This window comes from Mustelus asterias, chromosome 2, assembly GCF_964213995.1.
Source record: "Mustelus asterias chromosome 2, sMusAst1.hap1.1, whole genome shotgun sequence".
In the NCBI taxonomy this organism is placed as follows: domain Eukaryota; kingdom Metazoa; phylum Chordata; class Chondrichthyes; order Carcharhiniformes; family Triakidae; genus Mustelus; species Mustelus asterias.
The window spans coordinates 60,506,044-60,529,500 of record NC_135802.1 but is presented as its reverse complement, the minus strand read 5'-3'; the positions used below and the strand labels follow the sequence as shown (position 1 = coordinate 60,529,500).

General features: G+C 45.4%; 1 protein-coding gene across 2 annotated transcripts in view; it reads left to right on the top strand.

Moving 5' to 3' along the window:
* Nucleotides 1-18,038, top strand: part of LOC144503446 (polypeptide N-acetylgalactosaminyltransferase 15-like) — a 56,859-nt gene extending 38,821 nt beyond the window's left edge. The window contains exons 6-10 of one of the 2 annotated variants that reach the window (XR_013499480.1): nt 12,925-13,119; nt 13,590-13,732; nt 14,231-14,332; nt 15,250-15,393; nt 17,463-18,038. Coding sequence is in view for 1 of the 2 variants with exons in the window: in XM_078227770.1 (XP_078083896.1) it covers nt 12,925-13,119; nt 13,590-13,739; nt 14,231-14,332; nt 15,250-15,393; nt 17,463-17,612 (741 nt within the window). In the remaining variant the exon portion in view is untranslated. Of the gene's footprint in view, nt 1-12,924; nt 13,120-13,589; nt 13,740-14,230; nt 14,333-15,249; nt 15,394-17,462 lie in introns of both variants that reach the window. The other variant, XM_078227770.1, reaches the window with a different exon arrangement.
* Nucleotides 18,039-23,457: the final 5,419 nt, after the last annotated feature.

Here is a 23,457-nt window from a genome sequence, read left to right as displayed (position 1 = left end):
CCCACATTTGGGAACCTCCGCAGACCAAGTGTTTACCACACTTGGTCTGTGGAGGGGAAAATCCTACCCTATGTTATCCAGTTTTGGTGCCAGATTCATTTCACTTAGAGCTAAAAAATTTCTTGAGCAAAGTAAACACCTGAAAATAATAAATCACTGACTTGTATTTCCTCTCTATATACGGCACTGATTTCCAGGAACTTTTCCACCAACACAGATTGAATTACAGTGTTTTGTTTGTTAATCTTAATTTAAAAAGTTGTCAAATGGGCATTTTGTACTTCTTGTACAATTACTTCCTAGGAAGACCTGTGTACATTCTTCTGTTAAATTATTTCCTCTGATCACTCCATGTTAGTGGTTTACTGAACATAATGAGAATATTTGTCGTGTTATATTTGATTTTGTACGACAGGTTGAGGAGAAAAATGACACCCCATTTTACACACAGTAAAGCCCCATGCAAGGCTCATTGAGAAAGTGAAGGGACATGGGATACAAGGGGACATTGCTTTGTGGATTCAGAACTGGCTTGCCCACAGGAGGCAGAGAGTGGTTGTAGATGGGTCTTTTTCAGAGTGGAGGTCGGTCACCAGTGGAGTGCCCCAGGGATCTGTTCTGGGACCCTTGCTCTTTGTGATTTTTATAAATGACCTGGATGAGGAAGTGGAAGGATGTGTTGGCAAGTTTGCTGATGACACAAAGGTTGGTGGTGTTGTGGATAGTGTAGAGGGATGTCAGCAGTTGCAACGAGACGCAGATAAGATGCAAGACTGGGCGGAGAAGTGGCAGATGGACTTCAACCCAGATAAGTGTGTGGTGGTTCATTTTGGCAGGTCGAATAGCATGAAAGAATATAATATTAAGGGTAAGACGCTTGGCAGTGTGGAAGATCAGAAGGATCTTGGGGTCCGAGTTCATAGGACGCTCAAAGCAGCATCGCAGATGGAGGCTGTGATTAAGAAGGCGTATGGAATACTGGCCTTCATCAATAGAGGAATTGAGTTTAGAAATCGGGAGATAATGCTGCAGCTGTATAGGATCCTGGTCAGACCCCACCTGGAGTACTGTGCCCAGTTCTGGTCGCCTCATTACAGAAAGGATATGGAAGCCATAGAAAGGGTGCAGAGGAGATTTACAAGGAGGTTGCCTGGATTAGGTGGCATGCCTTATGAGGATAGGTTGAGAGAGCTAGGTCTTTTCTCCTTGGAGAGGCGAAGGATGAGAGGTGACCTGATAGAGGTGTATAAGATGTTGAGGGGTATTGATAGAGTGGATTCTCAGAGGCTTTTACCCAGGGCTGAAATGGTTGCCACAAGAGGTCACAGGTTTAGGGTGCTGGGGACTAGGTACAGAGGAGATGTTAGGGGTAAGTTTTTCAGAGGGTGGTGGGTGCGTGGAATTGGCTGCCGGTAGTGGTGGTGGAGGCGGATTCAATAGGGTCTTTTAAGAGACTTTTGGATAAATTCATGGAAGTTAGTAAGATAGGGGGTTATAGGTAAGCCTAGTAGGTAGGGACATGTTCAGTGCAACTTGTGGGCCGAAGGGCCTGTTTGTGCTGTAGCTTTTCTATGTTCTATGTAACCTAGAAGTTAGAAATAGTGAGGAAATTAATATCAGCAGAGAAAAAAGGTATTGAAGAAGCTTAAGGTACTCAGATCTGACAAATGCCCAGGAACTGATGGTTTACACCCAAGGATTCGGAAAGAGATCGGGGGCGGCATGGTGGCACAGTGGTTAGCACTGCTGCCTCACAGCGCCAGGGCCTGGGTTTGATTCCCGGCTTGGGTCACTGTGTGGAGTTTGTACATTCTCCCTGTGTTTGTGTGGGTTTCCTCCCACAGTCCAAAAATATGGGGTTAAGTGATCAGCCATACTAAATTGACCCTAGTTTCGGGGGGATTAGCAGGGTAAATATATGGGGTTTCAGAGATAGGGTGGGATTGCTGTTGGTGCAGACTTGATGGGCCGAATGGCCTCTCTCTGTACTGTAGGGATCCTATGAGCTGCAGACACAGTGAATGTGCCAACTATTATGCCCCAAAATTCCTTAGATTTGGGAATGGTCCCATTGGATTGGAAGTTAGCAAATGATAATTTCCTGCTTTTTTAAAGGGAGAGAGAATAGAGAACTACAGGCCAATTAGCCTAACATCAATTGTTGGGAAAATGCTAGAATTTATTATTAAGGTAGTCTTAACATTGCACCTAGAAAGGTATTGTATGATTAGAACAAGTCAACAAGGATTTACTAAAGGCAAATCCTGTTGACAAATGCATTAGAGTTTTTTGAGAATGTAAAGATAGAAGTATAGATAAAGGAGAATGAGTAGATGTAGCACACCTCGATTTCCAAATGCATTCACTAAGGTGCCACACAAAAGGTGAATAAGTAAGTTATGGGGTCATGGAGTTGGGAGCAAGGATAGAGGATTGGTTAATGGATAGAAAGCAGAGAGTGGGTATATATGGAGCGTTTTCAAGCTGGAAAGCAGTGAATATTAGAGTGCCGTAAAGATCAGAGCTGGGGCCTTAGATATTTACAATCTATATGAGTGACTTGCGTGGAGAGACAGAAAGCAAAGTATCTTCAGTTTTCCGATTTATACAAAACTAAGTGGAAAGTTAAGCTGTGGGGAGGACATGGAGGAGCCTCCAGAGAGATATAGACAGGTGGACAACAAGATGGCAGATGGATTATAATTTAAGAAGGAAATGTGAAGTTATTCTCTTTGCTCAGAAGAATAGAAAAGCAGAATATTTGTTAAAAGGGTGTGAAATGTTAAGAAACTTGGGTGTGCTTGTACAAGGAACACAGAAAGTTAACATGCAGATGCAGCATGTAATTAGGAAGGCCAAATGGCATGTTGCCTGTTATTGCAAAGGGATTGGAGTACAAGAATACAAACATCTTGCTACAATTTCACAAGGTTTTGGAATACTGAGGGCAATTTTACCATCGCGTTGCACCCATTTTCAGGCGTGAAAACTTGGTAAAGTCGTGAGGCGAGTAGTGTGATCCGCGCCCACCTCTGCGCCGGCTCCCCCTTTAGCAAGGCCCAAAAATGGCTGTGATCGGAAACGCGCCCAAAATGGGCACGATGAACATTTAAATGTATTTGAATGCATTTCAATTGACTTAATGGACTGCACTTCCCCCTTTACCACCACCAATCCGGAATCGGCCTGAACAGACATGATCCATAAAAGTGCGACTCAGGCGCTCCATCAGTGAGGGTTAGTGAGGAGGTAAGTGCATAGTGTCCAACTGCTCTTTGCTGCCTACAGGGGTCCTTTTGTTGCGGCCATTTTGTTTTTCGGGTCGAGGGGGACTCTGCGAGTGTGTGTGGTAGGGTGGGAGGCTGTTGCTCAGCAAGGTGTCGAATGTCCGATTTGCAGCATGGACCTGAGTCTCAGCACTGACCTTGGGTCTTGTGGATGATGCTGGGTCCTAGTGCACTCAGCACTCTTCCAGCTGAAGGATGTGCACAAAGCCCTTGCAAATTACACTGCTGCAGCCTCAGAACTTTCCAAGGAGCTGTGATTCTGAGGGGCATGTGGAAGGGGAATGGGGGGGTCCATGATTCTAGGGGCATGTGGGTGAGGAATGGGGGGTCTGTGATTCTGGGGGGAATGTGGATGGGGAATTGGGGGGGCTGTGATGCTGGCTAACATGTGGGTGGGGAAATGGGCAGTATGGACAGTGACTGTTGATGGGCTTGGGGCAAGCAGCATTCCTTAACCTCTACCCGTGTTCCTCTCCTCCTCCAACTCCCACCCCGCCCCCCCCCCACCCCCCTTCAGAGTGACGAGATGGCTTTTGCGATGCAACCAATCGATCTTGCTGTTCTTTTGGTTGCTGCTGGAGCTGAGGAGGAGGAGCAGGAGGAAGAATTGCGGGCACAGCAGGCGCGGGCCTTGCCACTTGCAAGAGTAGAGGGAGACAAGCACCAGAGGCAGGAGGTGGCCGCCATTTGGCTGGGGTGGTGGGGAGGGGCTGGGGAGGGGGTGGGGGTGCGGGGGTGTGCAGAGGAAGGAGGGAGCGGAGACTCCGGCAGTTCCGTGCACAAATGTCATTTGAACAGATGTCAGACACCGTGTGCTGCCGACAGCTCCACCTGCAAAGGGAGACAGGGAAACACCTGTGCCACCTGTTGCAGGACCTGGCACCTCGGCTAGAGAGGGGCACCCACTTTCGGTGGCTGTCAAATTGATGGCTGCTCTGATCTTTCGTGCAACTGGCTCCTTCCAGACCCCTAGTGGTGATGTCTGTGGCATTTCCCAGTCAGCTGGCACACCTGTGTCAAGCAGGTCACAGAAGCCCTGTATGCCCAGGCTGGACAGTACATTAAATTTAACCTGGACCAGGCCCAGCAGGAAGCACGGGCTGCAGGGTTCGCAGCCATTGCAGGGATGCCTAACGTACAAGGGGCCATCGACTGCACCCACGTTGCCCTCAAGGCCCCACTGCAGAACCCACGAAGATTCAGCAACAGAAAGGGGTTCCGCTCCCTGAATGTCCAACTGCTTTGTGACCACAATATGAACATTATGTATGTCTGTGCGAGATACCCAGGCAGTGTGCATGACAGCTTCATCTGAGGAGCTCTGACATACCTGAGGCCTTTGAGGAGCCCAGGCTGCGGGGGTGGCTCATGGGTGATATGGGTTACCAGCTTCGGACATGGCTGACGTGCGGAGGCCTGTGACTGAGCCGGAGACCTGATATAATGAGGCCCATGTAGCCACCCGCACGATAGTGGAGAGGTGCATTCAGCTCCTCAAAATGCGATTCTGGTGCCTGGATCTGTTTGGCCACGCCATACAATACAGCCCCCCGATCTCTTCCTGCATTGTGGTGGTGTGCTGTGCCCTGCACAACCTAGCACAGCAGAGAGGTGACCTTTTGGAGCAGGAGGAGGACATGGAGGCTGACCAGCCGAGCGTCGCTGGGGAGGAGGAGGAAGAGGAGGAGGAAGAAGAGGAGGAGCACATCGAGCAACACCATCCAGGCGCTGGAGCGCTGGCAGCTTGAATGAGGCATGCGAGGGCAGCTAGGGAGTCCCTGATCACCAGGCGCCTCACTCACTATGGGGCTGTATCTGTGCACGTGGGTTCCATTCCACCCCCCACCCACCCTCCCAAAGTCCTTCTATCTCCTGCAACATCGTCACACCAGAGTGGTGGGCCTGGATACGCTGTGTGAGCAAGTTTCTTTGCAGGCAGGAGGGTGGTGACGTCTCGCCAAGCACCATTCTGATGATGCCCTGGTGCAAACTAGTCTGACTCCTAGCTGAGCTCCATATGCACGCTGGCACCTGGCCCACGTCTGTGTAGTGGGTACTACAACGCCAAAACGGTGCCATCCTCGGAAGTCCCTTCACCCAAATATTCCGAGGACTCGTTCGGACTGTCTGGAGCGGGATAGGTGGGAGCCGCAGTGGGGGGCCACGGTGTCAGAAGGCCCCAGGGCGTCCGGATCTGTTCCTGTAACACAGGACACAAGGTTAAGTGCAAGGAAGAGGGAAGAATTCAGGATGCAAAAAACTTGATTCACATTTCTCCATTGAACATAGAACAAAGCATAAAGATCACATCACAGGAACAGGCCCTTCGGCCCACCAAGCCTGCAGCGACCATCTGATTCGTTACCCCCTACCCTTCCAGGGACCATATGCCTCTATTCCCATCCCATTCACATAGCTGTAAAGACACCCCTTAAAGGTCACTATCATATCTATATCTGTGAACTCCCCCGGCAACGAGTTCCAGACACCCACTACCCTCTCTGTGCAAATCAACATGCCTCATATATTTCCTTGAAACCTTACCCCTCGCACCCAAAACCCATGCCCCCTAGAAATTGCCTCAAATTGAGTGGAGGATTGACAGGCGCTCACTTCTTGACTCCAGCCCGACCATGCTGTCACTGACAGCCTGCATCTCTCCTTCCCTGGACAGCTCCAACACCCGCTCCACAAAGGGGACAAGGACCACCACCCCATGTCTTCGCCCTCTCTCGGGTGTTATGATCGGTCTTCTCCTGTGGGGACAGAAGGAGCCATGAAGGAAATGATGGCGTGACTACTGCAGAGTATCAGGTGGTGACCCTTAGAGGGCAAGCACAATGATACTCTTGTGGGGGGAATAGGAAGGAAGTGCTTAGGGGTCAGGGACTGGAAGCATTCGAGGTACTTCAGGTGGGACGATCTGGGGTCGATTTGGGGGAAGATGCTAGATAGGGTTAAGCACTCACCCTTGCTATCTGGATGAGGTCATTGACCTTCTTGCGGCACTGCTTCCCCGTTCTGGGAGTCAATACCATGGCACTGACTGAAGAGGCAACTGCCTCCTGGGCATTGCTATCAGCCCCCTGGATCTGTGTCCTGCTGGGGTGAAGAGGGTGACTCGCCTCACCTCTGCCGCATCCAGCAGCCTCCCAAGGTCACCTTCAGTGAATCTGGGGGCTGGTTGTGTGGTCATCTTTTTCCTGCCTGCCTGTCCATCCTTGGGGTTTTTATGGAGCTGCCCCTCGTTAGGGCAGATCAGCTGCAGGCAGTTTGGCAAGTCCAGCAAGTTCCATGCAGTTTGCTTGTTAGCATTGAGGGGAAGGCAAGTGAGCACTTGCAGATGTGCTGATGGGAGGGGGGGGGCGGTGGTGGTGTGGCGGTAGTAGATCAGTGCCTCTCTGATGATTGGAGACAGGGGCAAGAGAGGGAGGTGTCACACAGTCATCGGAGTCAGGGGGAGATGGGGGCTGGGGTGGGGGGGGGAAGGGAGAGGGGGGATCACTCTGAGATTGGTGGTGGGGAAAGGGAGGTGTTGCCACTCTGCCTGCAATCAGGGGGAAGAAGGGGGGGGCATTGCCTTAGATCGGTGGGGGGGGAAGGGGGGGCCGCTGCCGCTCTGCCTGAGATCGGTGGTGGGGTGGGCGGGAGGGGGCTGCGATCAGTCTGGGTGGTGGGGGTTGGGGGGATAAGGGGGTCAGTAATGTTGGAGGGAACAATGTCTGTGGGGGCCAGGGGGAGGCATTATCCAACCCGGGAGGGATGTGGCAGGGAAGCAGCATTCTATCTTTTTTTTGCACATGTGCAGTTGAAGGCTCCGATCGGAGCTGCAGGGTTTCGGGCGTGTTAAACCCCGCCCACAGGCTTCTGCAGCGAGATTCAGAATCGCTGATATTTTTTCATGCAGAGTGCGCATGGGGGCACCTCAGAACGGACCTAAAAACAGATCTGAAACACTTCCAGTTTCAAGTCCGCCCAGCACTTAAAATCAAAATGGTAAAATAGGGCCCACTGTGTATAGCTTTGGTTTCCACATTTAAGATCGATATATTCACATTAGAAGCGGTACAACAAAAGTTCAATAAATTGGTTCCTGAGATAAGCCCTATGATGACATGCTGAGTAATTGGACTTATATTCACTAGAGTTTAGGACAATGAAAGGCAAACTCATTGAAACCTATGAAATTCTAAAGATGCTTGATGGGGTGGATGCTGGGAGATTGTTTCCACTGGTCGGGGAATTTAAAACACAAGGGCACAGTTTCAGCATATGGGACAGCTCATTTAGGACCAAGAGAAGGAGAAATTACTTCACTCAAAGGATGGTTAATCTTTGGAATTCTCTACCGTAAACAGTTGTGGGTGCCTCATTTTTGAATATATTTAATGCTGAAATAGACAAATGTTTGGTCTCTGAGGGAATTAAAGGATACGGGGAGTGGGTGGAAAAATAGAGTTGAAGCTCATGATCAGCCATGAGCATATTGAATGGCAGAGCAGGCTTGATGGACAGAAGGAGGCCAGTTGGCCCATTGTGTCTGCACCGGGTCTTCAAACGAGCATCATGACTCAGTGCCATTCTCATGCCTTTTTCCCGAATCCCTGCACACTGTTTCTATTCAAATAATCATCTAATGCCTCATTCAGCCTGAATCCATCTCACTTCCAGGCAGACCCAAACCACTCGTTCTGTGAAAAAGATTTGTCTTCCATCGCATTTGCTTCTTTTGCAACTTACTTTAAATCTGTGCCCTCTCGTTCCTGATCCTTTTTATGAGCAGAAACAGTTTCTCCCCCTCTATTCAGCGCTGCACCCCTTTAAGAATTTTACTCCTTACTTTGTATTGTCTCTCCATGCTTTTCCGACCAAATTCTCCTATTTCTTGTGTCGTGTACATCTCTCCTGATTTTTATTTTAATTGATTTTAGTGGAAATAATAGATGAGAGAAATGTAAAATAGGCAATTTGCTCCAATCAGTTTTACAAGTTTATTTATTAATGTCACAAGTAGGCTTACATCAACACTGCAATGAAGTTACTGTGAAAATCCCTTAGTCGCCACACTCCAGCACCTGTTTGGGTACAGTGAGGGAGAATTTAGCATGGCCAATGCACCTAACCAGCACGTCTTGTGGACTGTGGGTGGAAACTGGAGCACCCGGAGAAAACCCACGCAGACACGGGGAGAATGTGCAGACTCCACACAGACAGTGACCCAAGCCAGGAATTGAACCCGGGTCTTTGGTGCTGTGAGGCAGCAGTGCTAACCACTGTGCCACCGTGAAGTCAAAACCTATCCCCTCAATGTTCACTTTGCCACTGCAACCATAAAAGCAGTTTGAAATAAGTGGGTCCTGAAGAAGTTTTAATCGAGAATTTTAATGTTTGGAAGAGTTTTCAGAGGGTGAATAGGGAAAGACTGTTTCCTCTGATTGGGGGATTAATGACATGAAGTCATCAATTTAAAACTGTCACAAAGAGAATGTGGTGAAAGATGAGAAAACATTTCCTTGTTCACTTGTTGCTGGAACATGAGATTTATTCCCACTGTGAGTGTTTGAGGCACAGACTCGGAAAAGCTGAATAAATATTTGATGTGAAGGAAGACAATTGAAATTTGGGGCAAGTATGAGGCAGCAGGATTCATTCTGAATTGCTCGAGGAAAGAGCTGGTACTGACACAAATGGCCAACTTTTCTTTATCCTTTCATGGGATGCAGATGTTGCTGGCTCGGCCACATTTATTGCCCATCCCAAATTGCCCTTGAGAAGGTGGTGAGCTGTCTTTTTGAACCGGTAGGTACACCAACACACTAAATGTGAATGTTAAATTTAACACAGACCGGCAATTGGACCCGAGTGTCTGACTTGCGTGACTGGCAGTGAATTTATCCATTAAGCATCAAGGATTCAGTTTATATTGTGTGGCCCTAATGTACCATAATGATGACAGAAAAATAATTCGAACGAGTAAGACTGTTTCCTTAAGTAACGTGTCGATTCTGAGTTGAGAATGGCTGAATCCAGGTCCTGGCATTCCACCGTCCAGCTTTTTGAAGGTGTTAAATGTTTGGCAAAATTCTCATTTCAGTGGATTTTATTGATTCTCTATCTAAGACCATTAGTTGAGGTATGACAGATGTGTTAGGGTCACATTCTATACAATCTCTGGCCTCTTTCACATTTCATTCTGAGCAGAGGCTGATTGAACTGAACCAGATATAATTACAGTGCAATCTCCCAAGCTGCACCTTGACTGCGTATGTTTAATTGTGACATTGTCATAATCCCAGGCGATTTCTGATAAGGTGTTCTCATTTTTCGCTCAGTTTGCTCTTCTGTATTCAAGATGGGATTTCACATCTTTAGAAAGTAACAAAATCTGCATATAAACTTCAGTGCCTGTCAGGTTTTGCTGGCACCGGTGTTATATTACCATGGTGACTGGTATGGTGACTGGAGAAAACAGTTTGCTCTGAGAATCATAGAATCCCTACAGTGCAGAAGGAGGCCATTCTGCCCAACAAGTCTGCACTGACCACAACCCCACCCAGGCCCTATCCCCATCACCCCATGCATTTACCCTAGCTAGTCCCCCTGACACTAAGGGGCAATTTAGCATGGCCAATCCATCTAACCTGCACATCTTTAGACTGTGGGAGGAAACCGGAGCACCCGGAGAAAGTGCAAACTCCACACAGACAGTGACCCAAGCAGGGAATCGAACCCAGGTCCCTGGCGCTGTGAGGCAGCAGGTTCAAATCCCACCAAGGAAATAAAAATCTAGAATTAAACGTCTAAAGATGAAAGCATTGTAGATTGTTGTAAACACACATCTGCTTCACTAATATCCTTTAGGGAAGAAAATCTGGTGTCCTTACCTGGTTGACTCCTAATTGCTCTGGACAACAAATGCTGGCTCAGCAGTGATGCCCACATCCCATGAATGAATGAAAAAAACTTGAGAGAGTCCAAAACTAGAGGTCATAAATATAATATAGTCTGCAATAAATCCAGTAAGGAATTTAGGAGTTACCTCCTCACTCAGAATGGGAGAAGTGTGGAACTCCTTACCATGTAGAGTGGTTGCGGCGAATACCAAAGATACATTCGAGGCAACAGTCTGAGATTAAACGAGTCTCTTCACAACATTGGAGCTCTGTATCTCTGTAATCCTCCGTATCTCTGTAATCCTCTGTGTCTCTGTAATCCCCTCCAGCCCCTCTAACATATCTGCACTCTTGTCAGTTCTGGCTTCTTGTGCTTACCCAGTTTTATTGGTATATCATTGATGACCATACTTTCAGTTGTCTAGACCCCAAATGTGGAATTGCCTCCCTACACCTCACTACCTTACTTTCCTCCATTAAGATACTCTTTAAAACCTACCTCTTTGACCAAGCTTTTGGTCATCTGATGCAGCTCGCTTTACTTTATAATTCTCCTCTGATGCATTTTGAGATATTTCATGATGTTAAATACAAGATTCAGAAAGAATGTTCCCAATCGTGGGGGAGTCCAGAACAAGGGGCCATAGTTTGAGGATAAGGGGTAAACCTTTTAGAACTGAGGTGAGGAGAAATTTCTTGACCCTGAGAGTGGTGAATCTGTAGAATTCACTACCACAGAAAGTAGTTGAGGCCGAAATGTTGTCTTATTTCAAGAAGAAATTAGATATAGCTCTTGGGGATAAAGGGATCAAGGGATATGGGGTAGAAGGGGGGTCAGGATATTGAATTTGATATCACAGTGAATGGTGGAACAGGCTTGAAGGGCTGAATGGCCTATTCTTGCTTCTAGTTTCTATGAAGTTGTTGTTGTTACTTTATAATGTGACATGGAACTGAACTAGCAACATCCAGGATATGTGAGGGTCTGTTCTGTTCACTTGGCTGTTGCAACTGAGCTGTTGCTAGATGTTCTCGAATTAAACACAGTACTGCTGGAAGATAACACCAATTATGTTTGAGCATACTCTAGCTGATCTTTACTAACAGAAGTTCTAGCATGATGAAGTACATACCTGCTCTTAGTGAAAACAAAAAATATAAATTTCAGGACAAAGGAACAAAACTATTTCTTGGGCAGTATAGTACAAACAGGGAGTAGTAAATCAGCAGCCTGATGCAGAAGAAAAAGTGGCAGAGTGTAAAATCAGCTGCAAATTTGCTTATGCCCACGTTGTGCCCTAATAAAGACAAACTATTATGGACGGGATTTTACGACATCACTCGGGCAAGGCCGAAAATTCCCGCCCAAGGTTAACGGAGATTTCTGCTGTCGGACCCTTGCCGATGCCGATTCTGTGGCGGGTGAGGTGGGAGAGTTCCAGCCTATATCCCAGAGTGTATTCAAACAAGCTCAGTAGGCAAGTGCTGCAGAGTTAATTGAGTGATTAACAAATCCGGACGAATGTGAGGTAATGCATTTTGGAAAGTCTAATACAAATAGGAAATATACAGTAAATGGCAGAACCCTTAAGAGTATTGATAGGCAAAGGGATCTGGGTGTACAGGTACACAGGTTGCTGAAAGTGGCAATGCAGGTGGAGAAGATAGTCAAGAAGGCATATGGCATGCTTGCCTGTATCGGCCGGGCATTGAGTTTAAAAATTGGCAAGTCATGTTGCAGCTTTATAGAACCTTAGTTAGGCCGCACTTGGAATATAGTGTTCAATTCTGGTCACCACACTACCAGAAGGATGTGGAGGCTTTGGAGAGGGTACAGAAAAGATTTACCAGGATGTTGCCTGGTATGGAGCATTAGCTATGAGGAGAGGTTGGAGAAGCTTGGTTTGTTCTCACTGGAACAACGGAGGTTGAGGGGCGATCTGATAGAAGTCTACAGGATTATGAGAGGCATGGACAGAGTGGATAGTCAGAAGCTTTTTCCCAGATTGGAAGAATCAATTACTAAAGGGCACAGGTTTAAGGTGCGAGAGGCAAGGTTTAAAGGAGATGTACGAGGCAGATTTTTTACACAGAGAGTAGTGGATGCCTGGAACCCGTTACCGGATACGGTAGTGACTTTTAAGGGGTATCTTGATAAATACATGAATAGGATGGGAATAGAGGGATATGGTCCCCGGAAGGGTAGAAGGTTTTAGTTCAGTTGGGCAGCATGGTCAGTGCAGGCTTGGAGGGCCGAAGGGCCTGTTCCTGTGCTTAATTTTCTTTGTTCTTTTGTTCTTTGATGGCATTTACCTATTAAGCACAAGACCTTGCTCCCTTTGCCTGCCTGACATACAGCTCATCTTGGTAGCAGTGGGTACATCATGATCACAGCTTCTAAGTACCAGATATGAAACCAAATTATGCAAGGTAAACTATGCTTCCAATCTGTGGCCAGTAAGGGTTTTTAATTTCCAATAAGTGGCTTCCAGACTAAAATAGCAGAACACTCAGAAACAAGTTTTGTAACTTTGTTCTGGTCAGGAATATTAATAATGCTGAACAAGTGCAATATTTTTGGAATGTATGTTGCTCTAACCATACCGTGAGCCTATTCAATTGCAGTACTTTGAAATATGATGTTGTCATTAGTAGCAAAATGGGCTGTGTCCAAACAAAATTCCCAAAATCTTTAGTGACCCGATAGTATCCTGTTTATTTTAGACGGTGTTCCTTTCTCCCAGGTCTGGCTCTGTGGTGGTTCAGTGGAGATTCTGCCCTGCTCTAGAGTTGGTCACGTGTACAGGAAGCATCTCCTACATTCCCTCCCAGATGAAGAGATTGTGATGAAAAACAAAATCCGCGTAGCAGAGGTTTGGCTGGATTCCTTCAAAGAGATTTTCTACAAGCGAGACACGCCTGCATATTTGCTGAGTAAGGTTAGGGAGTAATTTTTGCTTTGCTCTGTTTAAGAAAAAACAGGTGATTTAACATTTCGCTGAAGTGGATCTAGGCTTCTGGCCTCACTTTATCAGCAGCTTTGACAGGGTTCTTTAATTTTCTCAAATAAAAAAAATTCTATTAAATAAAATAAAGTCATATTTTAGCGAATTATAAATGAGTATTTTAACTCCTTTCATAAAAGGACTTTCAGTACCAGACAATCGAAATGATTCCGGCATTGATTTTAAGCTAAACGACTGATGCATATTGAATAGTCATTCAAAACTTAATATATATTTGTGACTAATATTATGTGTGTGCATCAAATTTTTCTTCCTGTTATTTTAAAGAAATTATTAGCCCATTCATTTTTAAATGTGGTGTGACTGATCTCAGCTGACTCGGCCCTACTTCATTTGATGCAGTTCAGCTAAATACAGATATCAATTTCTGCCTGTTTTGGTAGACTGAGGTGCCTGACTGTATGGAGCGACTGCAGCTGCGGAAGAGACTAAGCTGTAAGAATTTTCATTGGTTTTTGACTAACATCTACCCAGAGCTCTACGTGCCTGAGGACACACCTGGATATTCTGCGGCAGCAAGACAAAGGTTTTTGGTATTTTATCTAACTTTCTATTTGCTATTCTTAATCTTCTAAATCATGAGGTTCAATAAAGTAAAACCTTCATTTTTTACTCAGTTATAAACTAATACTTCTGAACATAAGAGACAGTTTATAACAATAATAATACGAACAAGATACTATAATACTGGAAACCTGAAGTAAAAATGTCTCCCGCATAAAAATAAAAATGTTTGTATTAACAGTTTATCCTAGTAAGCTTCAATGGACCTTGTTTATTTTCTGTCAGAGGCATATGGAATGTCAGATCCATGGAAGAAAACTGATTGCTTTCTAATTTTAATGTGTCATTATTTTATAAGAAACAATATTCAACTTACTAAATTTTTAATTGCTTTCTCTAAATTTGCTTAAGTCTGGATGACCCATTTTAAACATGGGACAAAATGTACTGAGCAGTGGCAATGAAGCAGGAATACCGATTATAAATATCCTCATTCTATGCACTTTCTTTTTGCTTCCAGCTCCATAACATTGGCACAGGCTATTGTGCAGGTTACGAGACCAAATGGAGCACAGGTGGATATCCTGTAACACTTGCTTCATGCAGTGGCAATGGGAATCAGGTAATGTCTAATATACATAATGGCCTAATGGTATTATTGCTTGACTAGAAATCCAGAAACTCAACTAATGTTCTGGGGACACAGTTCAAATCCTGCCACGGCAAATGGTAAAATTTGAATTCAATATTTAAAAAATCTGGAATTAAGAATCTACTGATGACAATGAAATCATTGTCGAAAAAACCCATCTAGTTCACTACTGTCCTTTAGGGAGGGAAATCTGCCCTCCTTACCTGGTCTGACCTACATGTGACTCCAGAGCCATGGTAATGTGGTTGACTCTCAACTGCTCTGGGGCAGCTAGGGATGGGCAATAAATGTTGGCCAGCCAGCAACTCCCATATCCCACAAATGAATAAACAAAATAATGCTCAATCTATGCTTCACTGCCAAATATAAAACTTCATGTTGCTTCATATAAACAATTTTAAAACATTTTGCTGTTATGGATTAACATCTTGGGTCAGATTGTTCAATCTACTGTCATGTTGAATATCAGGCATCGGAATCAAGGTGGAAGTTGGTTTAGCTCCTTCAATCATTAAACTGAGTTAAACAGCTACAGTATTCAGCTTTGTGATGTAAGAAAATAAATTAGTAGTGGCAAGTTATCTAAATGATGAGTGAAGTGGGTAAGCTTGTCAGTTATATATTTTTCAGCTGTCAGCTATGAACAGAAAGTTGAACCTTCTGCATTGTGTTCTACATTTAAAATGAGACAACTAAGACTTGAAATTTATAGAGGAAATAATTAATTATTAACTACCTTTAACTGAGTAACTATTTCAATAAAGCAGCCTTGCTTTAGTGCAATCGACACAGACTTGATTTATCCCTCAGTCAGTTATAGACAAGTGAATAAATGGCCATTCAGTGCAGTTATGTTAACAAACCTGTTGCTGTTCTTCTTCACACAGCATTTTGAATATAACAGTGGAAGAGAAATCCGATTTGGTGCCATTGTACAATTTTGCATTGATGTCAGGAACGAGCGGATCATATTGCAGAATTGTCACAGAGGGAACAAGATGGAATCGGAACAGCAGTGGAATGTGCAGAAGGTTTGTCAGTCTCCAATAATTTACTTGGCATATATAAGGAACTTTTTGGACAATGTGCACGAGTACAGTCTACTGCTCTTAATTCAAATCATAGGATCTGGAATGATGGAGCGCAGAAGGAGGCCATTAGGTCATCATACAAGTGTCATCTCTTTAGTAGACCTATTCAATTAGATCACTAGGCTCCACTCTATTTTTTAACAGTTACATGGGTAAGATGGGTATAGAGGGATATGGGCCAAATGCAGGCAATTGGGACTAGCTTAGTGGTTAAAAACTGGGTGGCACGGACAAATTGGGCTGAAGGGCCCGTTTCCATGCTGTAAACCTCTATGACTATGACTCCATCTCCTGTTTAAATCCAACTTGATTTATCTCCCATTGCTTTAGCTTTGCCTACAGAACCTGTGCTGGGGTTATCAATTCCTTCAAGCTATGACTCTGTGTTCATCTTCTGTCCTCCAGAGCTGTGTAAGTCTGCAAGCATCAAAGGCAAATCAGGCACCTCTTCCTCCTCCTCCCAGTGTTCTGGCAGCTGCTCATGGTGTTGCTGCAGGGCTGCACCAAGCTACTGTTGTTCCTCAGAGGTCCAGGCCACTGTATAAGAGGTGCATCTTAGAAGGAAGTCTCACAGGAAAACCTATATAGGGCCCAAACCTCCTCAAAGTGGCAATCAGAGTCAGACTGCCACTCTGCTTCTACTTTCTTACCCAAATTCTTTTTCGATCCTGTTTCACCCGATCTTCCAACTCCGACGGGGCAAGATCCAGGCAATGCAGCTAGTCCCCAAAGTCTAGCGTCAAAAGACAGCTTTGTCAGATGTAAGGAGGCCACGCCTCTTTTATAGCACTAGCTGCCACAAACCAGGTAAGCTAAAGACCCATCCAAGTTTAAAGGTCCTTGACAGGCTAGTGGAAAGGTAAGTGGATAAGGTACATGGAAGGATTTGGGGATGGGTGGTTGGGTCAGGACTTGTGGGGGGGATGAGAGTATTCAGGTCAGGCCTCAGGGGGAGGGGAGGTCAAATCAGACAATGGGGCTGGGGGCCAGTTGGGCTAAGGGTTGGGTTGGGTCAGGCTTTGGAGATGTGGGTTGGGTCAAATCGAGTTTGGCCTTGGGGGTTGGGTCTACCTTGGGAGTAGGGGTTTGGTTAAGTGGGAGGTTAGGTGGGGTCAGGCCTTGGGGCTGGGGCTTAGGTGGGGTTAGGCCTTGGGGTGGGGGTTAGGTGGGGTCAGGCCTTGGGGACAGGATGGGTTGGTTCTATGCTAGGGGAGAGGTGAAGTTTGGTCAGGTCGAATCAGGCCTTGAGGGTGGGGATTGGGTTGGGCTAGGCCTTGGGAGTCAGGTTGGGTAAAGCTTTGGTGTGACCCTGGTCATGTGGGGATCAGTGTGGGTCTATGCAATAGTTACCCAGAAGTTAGAAGAGATTTTAATTCTTCTAACTTTTTCTGTTTAGCAGTAGCTAAAAAAGCCATCTGAAGTCTCGAATTTAAATTGCATTTTCAGATGGTTTTCAGCACAGGGCAATTGCCCAGGGGAAGTCTGCACTTCCTGGAAAACTGCCATGCAAACCTCACCTGGGAACTTCCATAGGGTGGTGCAGGTAGTGGTGGGGGGGTGGGGGAGGGGGGGGGGACATTCCCCAGCGCACCTTTTGGGTAACCCCCAATACGATACCCTGGAGCTCGGAAATTACAGCCTGTTGAGATGAAGCTCCGTAAATCACTCCTGGCAATTCCAATGAATCCCGAGGAAGACCTGACAGTGGCCACTTCAGGCACTTCTTGTCAGGCTCCCCGATGGAACTGATGGGAAATCTATGCTGGTTCTCCGACTTCTCTGATTAAATCCAGCCCAATGGCTGCAAGGGAAAAATAAATCAGCCACTTAAATTAAATTAAACTGACTAAATAAAGATGCTGTTCCTGTGGAGAAATAAAAGGAGATGATTCTAATACATTCTGTTTTAAAAAAAACTGATCTGATTTGTGAGATTCCTCACAGCTATATACATGGGACATTGTGCTTTAAACAAATCCAAGTAGATATACACTGCTTTTTCTTTTTAGAGTGGAGAAATTATCCACGTCTCTACTGGCAAGTGCATTGAGGCTCTAAAGAATGGAACAAGCAAAGACTTATTCCTGAGACCGTGCAACAAATACATCACCCAGCAGTTGTGGCGATTTGAGCAAGTGATGGTCATGAACAAGAGATGAACTGTTGCCTCCGACACTGACTGAGTGACGGCTGCAGCCCACATGCTCCTGTCTGGTCAAGTGCAGTTCAGCATTTCAAGGATGTCCCGAGCTCAGACTGCTGACAGCAATGTGTGCCTTTTACTTCTGCTGTACCGAAGGAAATCCTCACAACAGAATGGAAACAAACTGCATAGGTTTCCAAGGCCATCTTTGAACAATTCAGGGAAAGAAAAACAATGTGGGCTACCTAATGTGGCACAGCACAACTCCAGGTGTAACAGGGGTTACTATGGAAGAAACTAAACTCTCAATATCCATTGGTCAACCTACTGTGCGCTTGCAAGATTTTAAGTTTTACATCAATTTTCACTTTTGTAGGCCATTGCATTGTGTATTTTAACGCTGGATCAAAAAATAAATCTATACCATATTCTTGCCAAGTTGTCCCATTTTTGCCATTGTGTCAAATATTGTAACGGGGTGATATTTTTCCTTATGAGTCAATAAACCAAAATAGCAACCAGCCAATGAATGCAGCAACCTACATAAACCCGTTATCTCACTGGTACAATCATGATATCAATTACAAATGGCATTGGAGGAAGACTATGCAAAAGGGCTGTTGATATGAGTTATTTGAGCAGTTGGAAAATGTAAATTGGGATCGCAACTGCAGAGTGGCAGCTTACATTGCAAACTGGTGTAGAGGTCAGTTCTTGTGCTCAAACAGGTAGGCCTAAAGTCAGATTGAAATGGGGTCTTGCTTAAGTGCAAATTGCAAGCCGGTCCTCATACACTCTCCCTCTTTGCAAGTTCACAACCCTGGCTAATCCCTTCACATACTCTTCTCCCCTCACACCCTCACACTCCTCTGCCCCTTCTCCCCATGCCCTCACAGTCTCCCCTCCATCCCTCATACTCACACATTCTCACAATCTCGCTCTCCTTGCTTGCCTGGGTTCTTCAGGGCAGCCTCCTGCCTCACTCGTTATCTCTTTGCAGCTAAGGCTTAATTTGGTGCCAATCTAGCACTTAACTGGGCAGCGATGGTGTTCTTTCGGATTAACTGGATCGGATAACATCGGTTTTACCGATGTTGTTGCAATTATACAGGGCCTTGGTGAGGCCACGTCTAGAGTATTGTGTGCAGTTTTGGTCTCCGTTTCTGAGGAAGGATGTTCTTGCTCTTGAAGGAATGCAGCGAAGGTTTACCAGGCTGATTCCGGGGATGGCGGGACTGACGTATGAGGAGAGATTGATGAGGTTAGGATTGTTTTCGCTGGAATTCAAACGAATAACAGGGATCTCATAGAGACTTATAAAATTCTAACAGGACTAGACAGGGTAGATGCAGGGAGGATATTCCGATGGTGGGGGAGTCCAGGACCAGGGGTCACAGCCTGAGGATTCAGGATAGACCATTTAGGACGGAGGTGAGGAGACATTCCTTCACTCAAAGAATGGTGAGCCTGTGGAATTCATTACCACAGGAAGTAATTGATGCCAAAACATTGAATGTATTCAAGAGGCGGCTGGATATAGCACTTGGAGTGAATGGGATCAAAGGTTAGGTGGAAAAAGTAGGACTAGACTATTGAGTTGGATGATCAGCCATGATTGTGATGAATGACGGAGTGGGCTTGAAGGGCTAAATGGCCTCCTCCTGCTCCTATCTTCTATGTTTCTATGTAAAGAATTCTGAGGTGGCTGGCCAATCAAAGACCAGCAGCTGTGCGTTGCCCAGCAGTGCAACCAGGAAGTCGGTGGCTTCTGCAGGTAATGCACCCACCCAAGGTCAGGATTGCCAAGGTCACATATGAGTGACAGTAGGATGAGGGTCACAAGATGGGGGTCATGGGGGAGGGCAGGAGGAGGCAAGAGGATGGGTCTCAAGTGGCCACTCCCTTCCCAATACCAGGTCCCTCAGACACTGTGTATCTGACAACAAGGGATTCCCTCCACTCGGGAAGTCCACTAACAAGCCTGATAGCAATTGCTTTTCAGGTTTCCTGCATGGTGAGTCCCCCGACAAACAGTGGGTTGATACCCATGGCAGAGGGTTCAGGCCCTTAAGTGGACATTAATTGACTAGTTAAGGGCTTCAATTGGCAGCAGGATAAGAAGGCTTTCCATGAGTCTTCCTGCCCCAGACTCAATCAGAGCAAAGGTGGCAAGGTTCCCAGCTGTCACTCTCCTGCCTGATTAAACATCCCCTATGCCACCAAACGTGCCAGGAGTAGGACATTAACTTCTGCCCATAGTTTCCAACCTATTGTATCCCTCCTTTCCTCCCACTTCATTTCCTCTTTCCTTGGGATATTTTTGTGTTTTTTATTGAGAGGAGAGATGCAAAATACTCTGCCATTTCCTTGTTTCCCAATATTAAATCCTAAGTCTCAACCTTGAAGGGACCAACTTTAGCTACTCTTTTTATCTTTATATTCTTTTAGTGGTTACTGTCTGTTTTTATAATCATTGCTAGTTTCCTCTTGTACTCTCCTTCTTTCATTTTGTTTTAGTCATCCTTTCCTGTTTTCTAAAGTTTTCCCAGTCATCTGACCCATCACTAATCTTTGCAGCATTGTATGCCTTTTTTTTTCAAGTTCATACCATCCTTAATTTAAATTAAATAGAAAATACGGGAAAAACTCAGCAGGCCTGGCAGCATCTGTGGGGAAAGAAACAGAGTTGAGTCCATATGACTCTTCTTCAGAGTTAAAGTGAGGGAGAAATGTGATCAATTTTATACTGTATAAAATGATAAGCAACAGGAAGGTCAGGGTCATGCTTATGGACTGAGCAAAGGTGTTACACACGAAAGTCACCCAGTCTGAGTTTAGCCTCCCCATTGTAGAGGAGACCACAGTGGGAGCAGAGAATACAGAAGATCAAACTGAAGGAGGTGCGAACTAAATGCTGCTTCACCTGAAAAGAATGTTTGGGACCATTGGATGGTGAGGAGGGAGGAGGTAAAGGGGCACCTTCTGTGATTTCATGGGATGGTGCCATGGAAAGGGGATGAGGAGTTGGGGGTGATGGAGTACTGGACCAGGAAATGGTTCCTATGGAATGCTGACAAATGGGTGAGGGAAAGGTATGTCTGGTGGTTGTGTCATGTTGGAATTGGCAGAAATGGCGGAGGATGAATGTGGGGCTGTGGAGGCTGGTGGGGTAAAAGGTGAGGACAGGGGGGAGCCTATCATGGTTCTGGGAGGGAGCGGAAAAGGTGAGAGCAGAGGAATGGGAATAATGGGTCAGACACAGTCAAGCACCCTGTCAGCCACATTGGGGGGACCTTCGGTTGAGCAAAAAGGAAGACGTGTCAGAAGTGTTATTAGGATGTGTCTTTCTCAACCGAAAATTGAGGGGAATAATCTGGGATTGTCTCAAAAAGGGGGTAGGATTGTAATCCACCACACACACAATTATTTCAAATAATGCGAAGGCTGGTAACATCACCTCCACTTGTCTGATATAAATCAACTTCAGAATGAGAGGAAATAATCCCTGATCCACATGACCACAAAACCATAACAGTCCAAAGCTGTGCAAGTTAGATGGATTGGCCGTGCTAAATTGCCCTTTAGTGTCCAAAGACCTGTTGGTTAGATGGATTGGCCATGGTAAAATATGTGGGATTAGAGGGATAAGGTGGGGGAGAGGGCCTGAGTAAGATACTTTCTCGGAGAGTTGGTGCAGACTCAATGGGCCGAAGGCCTCTTCTGCATTCTAGGGATTCTATGATATGATTCTATGAATATGATGACAAAAGACCTTTTAAAGAAATAGTTTTGCAGGAAACTGCTGCCATCTAGAGTTTTCAGACAAAGATTATTCGCTCTGTCAGTTGAAAGTCCAGTGCTTTTTTCAGCATATGCTTTTGTCTTTGTGGGTCACACTGGTGTGGACCATGGAGTTTTTAATAAAAGCTATCCTCAAGACGTGGTTATCATCAGTGAAGCCACCATTTATTGCCCGTTAGATTTACCCTGAAAGACAGTGGTGAGCCTTCTTTATGAACCGTTGCACAGTGTTTTAATACAACTGAATGGGCAGTTAAAAGTCCAACCACATTGGTGAGGGACTGGAGTCAGACCAGATAAGGACAGGGTATCAGGGAATCAGTTGGGTTTTTATGACAATCATCAGCTTCATTTTCACTTTTACTGCTTCCAGCTTTTAATTTCCAGAGCTTGCTTTCAAATTGAATTTAACTGTATCATAAACTCACTAGCATAACTGTTATGCCACCATATTCTCGGTTTTGTATTACCACATTCAGGAACAACATATACAATTTAAATCTACATTAGTATGTGTTTAGGTTGAACACATTCTGCTCATATTGAACATCCTTTTGCTCGGATTTTGCATTTATTTACCAATAAGGCAGACATAAAAAGGGCCCGTCTGAGGCTGTAGGTCAGTGTTGTCCAATAGAAATCATTAACCCTATAGGCATGGCCATGACAACGTTGTTAATACTAGCAGAAAAATCTTTACATCGATTAACACAATGTGGCAAATGCATTTCATATATATATTTACTCATTATCTACCACCAATCAGTGCAAAACTTCGCAATCCTTCTCTTCTGATGAAGTTTGGAATCTAGGCATAAATTTATCAGACACAGCATATCTGAGTGCAGTTTCGCCCTGTAATTCAGAGATAAAGTAGATGTGATACATGAGGCCTATAGGACCTGGTCTCCATCCACAGCTTGGTTAGATGGGGGTGGCATGGTGGCCCAGTGGTTAGCACTCACAGTGCCAGGGATCCGGGTACAATTCCGGCCTCGGATGACTGCGTGGAACAAAGAACAAAGAACAAAGAAAATTACAGCACAGGAACAGGCCCTTCAGCCCTCCAAGCCTGCACCGAGCATGCTGCCCGACTGAACTAAAACCCCCTACCCTTCCGGGGACCATTTCCCTCTATTCCCATCCTGTTCATGTATTTGTCAAGATGCCCCTTAAAAGTCACTATCGTATCAGCTTCCACTACCTCCCCCGGCAACGAGTTCCAGGCACCCACTACTCTCTGTGTAAAAAGTCTACCTCGTACATCTCCTTTAAACCTTGCCCCTCGCACCTTAAATCTGTGCCCCCAGTAATTGACTCTTCCAACCTGGGAAAAGGCTTCTGACTATCTGAACATGCTTCTGAACATGCCTCTCATAATCTTGTAGACGTCTATCAGGTCGCCCCTCAACCTCCATCGTTCCAGTGAGAACAAACCAAGTTTCTCCAACCTCTCCTCATAGCTAATGCCCTCCATACCAGGCAACGTCCTGGTAAATCTTTTCTGTATCCTCTCCAAAGCCTCCACATCCTTCTGGTAGTGTGGCGACCAGAATTGAAACTATATTCCAAGTGTGGCCTAACTAAGGTTCTATAAAACTGCAACATGACTTGCCAGTTATTAAACTCAATGTCCCGGCTGATGAAGGCAAGCATGCCGTATGCCTTCTTGACTACCTTCTCCACCTGCATTGCCACTTTCAGTGTACCTGTATACCCAGATCCCTTTGCCTATCAATACTCTTAAGGGTTCTACCATTTACTGTATATTTTCTATCTGTATTAGACCTTCCAAAATGCATTACCTCACATTTGTCCAGATTAAACTCCATCTGCCTTCTCTCCGCCCAATTCTCCAACTGATCTATATCCTGCTGTATCCTCTGATGGTCCTCATTGCAATCTGCAAATCCACCAACCTTTGTGTTGTCCGCAAATTTACTAATCAAACCAGTTGCATTTTCCTCCAAATCATTTATATATATTACAAACAGGAAAGGTCCCAGCACTGATCCCTGAGGAACGCCACTTGTCACAGCCCTCCATTCAGAAACTCACCC